We start from the raw sequence: 4,209 nt of genomic DNA, 5'->3' as shown, positions 1-4,209 counted from the left end.
CACTCAGGTCAGGCAGGAGCCCTACGCTTGTACCTCAGCACTAAGATCAAGAGAGAGCTGTTGAATTTGTGTCCTTCATCCCCACATTTGAGGAAAGCTGATTTTGGAAACTCTTTATTAAACTATTATCAATGGCATGCACACAGGGATAGCCAGTGTTAGTCTGACATGGTTATTTTTATATGAGTAATGAAATAAACACTTAAAAAGAAAACTGCATACATTTTGAATTTGCATATTTATTATACACAGTCCAAAAGACAGCTTAACACATATCCAAGTGTCTACACAACCAAACATTTACCCAAATAAAATTATGGAAAATGAAATCAATGAGAAAAAAGGATACTTTCTCACTTTTTCCTTTTGGATAGTAATTAGATAGTCAGTATTTCTGAAGACTAGTTTAAATAAAAACTACCCCAATAGGAAGATTTATCAGGTCTATGGATGATGCTGAGTAACTATAGTGTTTCTCTTTTTTCACGTAATGCTTCAGTAGCTGCATGTTGGGGAAAATAAAACCAAAATATTAGCATGTTTATATACCTCTAGGTGAAGATAAAATATTATTTCATGTAATTTTGGTAAACTGACTTTAAGTATGATGTGGCATCAATGAATTTATGGATGTAAAGAGTCTTAACTTCAACAGGACACAATAGTCAGTTCTTAATGGCAAAATACACCCAATAAACATGAAATCAATCTGGATACTGTAAGGCTACAAGTATCTTCTATCTGGACTGTAAATGTGGTTGATGGGATATGAAAGGTTGGATAGCAGTGCAACATATCCTCTGGTATTTCTTACTGTGGTATTTAAGTATAGTCAGGCATTCAGATCAAACAAACTCAAGCTACAAGAATAATATACTTCAAAGCCAAGGCAAGGATTTTTTGTTTACACTCTGAATGCTGGTTGAGAAGGGAGCTGTCATACGGTGCTAAAAGAAGTGTAGTCTACCTCCACATACTTACTTGTTAGCATGATTGGTGAAGTGTGAGTGGGGTAGTGTGTGTGTGTGTGTGTGTCAGGATGCGGTTTTCTGACAGACTTCCTGGATGAGTTCTCTGTACTGTGTAATGTGGTTCAGGCATCATCTAGTGCAGTGGATTCTGCTACTATGTGACTATTACATGTTCATTTTTATGTCATGTTGGTACCACAGCAAGGGGAATAAGTGACAGGCAGTGATAGGCCTCTCTTCTATAAATACAGGGAGACCATTAAAGAGCAAAACCTGTGAAAAAAAAATGAGGATAATGTTTTATAACCCTTGTTCTATGGTCACAGATGGAGCCCTGAAACCTTTTCACCTTGCTATTTAATTCACCATGTCAAAGATTTGGTGGATACTGAGTAGGGTCAGCACTTGTCTGATTAATTGGGCAACTAAGGACTCTTTCTGTGATCATAGAAAGGTGGTGAGAGTTCATGACCTGTTTTCATTTACCATCTAGCTTCTATTTGACTCATTCCTGAGGTTTTTATGCAATTTGGTTCACTCACTGTAAATCTAAGAAGTGTTCTGCATGTAGATGGCAATATCAATATGTCTGTCAGTCAGTCCAACCATTTGATAGATTGGCATGAAATTTTGTGTAGGTACTTGTGGTCCCCAAAATTTTAATCCTTATGACTGTTACCCTGAGTTTTCTTTTAGAGCCAGAATGAGATTCACATTTATGGTTTTGAGTAAACCAAAAGTCTCAACAATTTTCTGTTTTTCAATTAAATGTACTACATTGGAATGCCAATATTGCCAAAGCATTAAGAAATTATAGAGTAAAAAAAAACAAAAAACATATATATAACTTTTAAATCTGATTTTTGAAAAGTTTTTCTTTATTTATTAAGTATCAAACAATTGAAGACATTAAAGAAGATTTTCAGTAGTCACACATACTGTATTCTATGATGCTTTTGCTTTTGTTTATTGGTTGCTAAACATTATTTTCCACTCAAGCAAAGTCACTCATGTGGATAATCCTGATAAGTGAGTCATGAATAAATAAGTGGACCAAGTCAATCCAATCCATTAGCTCTCAGCAAATCACACACTTAGTCAGGCATTTATTGAAGGTTTTTTAGACTCTAAGGTTAAGGTTATTATTATTCAGTCACAGTTAGTACTTTCATACTCAAAGCAAAACACTTTTTTTGACTGTAAATACACTGGAATTTTTATTTTAAATACATATCTGATATCTGAGTTTAACTGATATGTAATTCCCTGATCCTGCAATCCTTACTCATATTACTTTTATACATTTGTCTTTCAGATCCTTGCCATCATCTCCATCCTCTTCATCGTGCTATCCACCATTGCCTTGTCTCTGAACACCCTTCCAGAGCTGCAGGACACAGATGAGTTTGGCCAGTCTTCAGACAACCCACAACTGGCCCATGTGGAAGCTGTATGTATTGCCTGGTTTACCATGGAGTACCTGCTTCGCTTCCTCTCCTCCCCCAACAAGTGGAAGTTCTTTAAGGGTCCTCTGAACGTCATTGACCTGTTGGCCATCTTGCCCTACTACGTCACCATCTTCCTGACAGAATCCAACAAAAGTGTACTACAATTTCAGAATGTCCGTCGCGTAGTTCAGATATTTCGGATCATGCGTATCCTGCGTATTCTAAAGCTGGCGCGTCACTCCACAGGTCTTCAGTCTCTGGGTTTCACTCTTAGAAGGAGTTACAATGAGCTGGGCCTGCTCATCCTTTTCCTGGCCATGGGCATCATGATCTTCTCCAGTCTGGTGTTCTTTGCTGAGAAGGATGAGGAGGATACAAAGTTTAAAAGCATTCCAGCTTCATTCTGGTGGGCTACTATTACTATGACCACAGTAGGCTATGGAGATATCTACCCAAAAACTCTACTGGGGAAGATAGTGGGGGGTTTGTGTTGCATAGCTGGAGTACTGGTGATTGCCCTACCTATTCCCATTATTGTAAATAACTTCTCTGAATTCTACAAGGAGCAGAAGAGGCAGGAAAAGGCACTTAAACGTAGGGAAGCCCTAGAGAGGGCAAAGAGAAATGGTAGCATTGTCTCCATGAACTTGAAAGAGGCGTTTGCTCGTAGTGCAGAACTGATGGATGTGGTGGTGGAGAAGAGTGAGAGGCCTCATGACAACCACCTCTCTCCAAGCCGTTGGAAATGGACCCCAAAAAGGGCGGCATCAGAGACAAGCTCAAACCGTTCCTTCAATGCCCAGGAATTAGGCTCTCCCAACAAGGCCCGGGCCACCAGTCCCCAGAGGCTAAATGTTCAGAAGCTAGAGGAGATGTACAACCAGATGGCCAAGACACAATCCCAGCCAAACCTCAATGCTAAAGACAGGGGCTCCAGAGTTGGTAAACAGAGGGATGAGATAGAGCTTGGGGCTATCCAAGATCACGGGCCACCCGTGCTAGGAACCAGAGAAGGCGTGGGGGATATGAAAAGCTTGTCCAGCATTGACAGCTACATCAGTTGTGCTACAGACTTCCAGGAGAATCCACGCTTCCCCCATAGTCCAGCAATGGACCTTGGTCTTCAGGAGAGTAACCGGTTCTCCCACAATCTGGCTACAGCCTTGTCCCAGCACAGCAGTGCCAAAGGCCAGCAGGCCACTGCGGAGCGTGAGCCCATGCTGACTCCCATGTCTGTCACAAAGCACTCATATTCAGAGAATGCACGGAAATTCTTCTTTTCTGGCAACACCTCAAAAAACCTTATCCCCAAAGGAGGCTGTCGCAGTGATGGGGAGTCAGGCCCTTCCCCGCTCTCAGACAGCTCAGTCCTGTCAGACCACTCTCTATTAAGCCCTGAAGTTTCTGTGTACACCACTGCCAGCAGCAGAACCCCACCGAAGTCCCCAGACAGCACTGCCCTGGCCCCAACTGTCTTCACCTTCCACGACTCCTCCATCAGCAAATACATTGACGCTGATACAGACGATGATGAGCATCTCCGCGACGTCTCTGACACCAGTCCCTCAGAGCGTCTTTTGGCTGGTTCAAGCCCAAAACGCAGCATCAACATCAATTACCAGAAAGGCACCAATCACTTAGAAGCAGCCCAAAAAATGCTGGGCCAGAACTGTCTGTTCCCCATTGAAGGGATTCGTGGGGTAGCTCATGAGAATCACATAGGACCTGACATGACACGTAGACCAAAGGTTGAGAGGGGGCGTCAAAATACTTTGGATAAAAGCCTCTGA

General features: G+C 41.8%; 1 protein-coding gene across 1 annotated transcript in view; it reads left to right on the top strand.

Moving 5' to 3' along the window:
• The window catches only part of kcnb1 (potassium voltage-gated channel, Shab-related subfamily, member 1), a 25,925-nt gene extending 21,716 nt beyond the window's left edge, over window positions 1-4,209 (top strand). The window contains exon 2 of the mRNA XM_035662009.1: window positions 2,287-4,209. Coding sequence (XP_035517902.1) covers window positions 2,287-4,209 — 1,923 coding nt within the window. The remainder of the gene's footprint in view (window positions 1-2,286) is intronic.

The sequence above is a fragment of the Morone saxatilis genome, unplaced genomic scaffold (genome assembly GCF_004916995.1).
Source record: "Morone saxatilis isolate NCDOM2014 unplaced genomic scaffold, NCSU_SB_2.0 Contig18, whole genome shotgun sequence".
Taxonomy (NCBI): domain Eukaryota; kingdom Metazoa; phylum Chordata; class Actinopteri; family Moronidae; genus Morone; species Morone saxatilis.
Note: the sequence above shows the minus strand (reverse complement) of the source record. Positions and strands in the feature narration are given on the sequence as shown.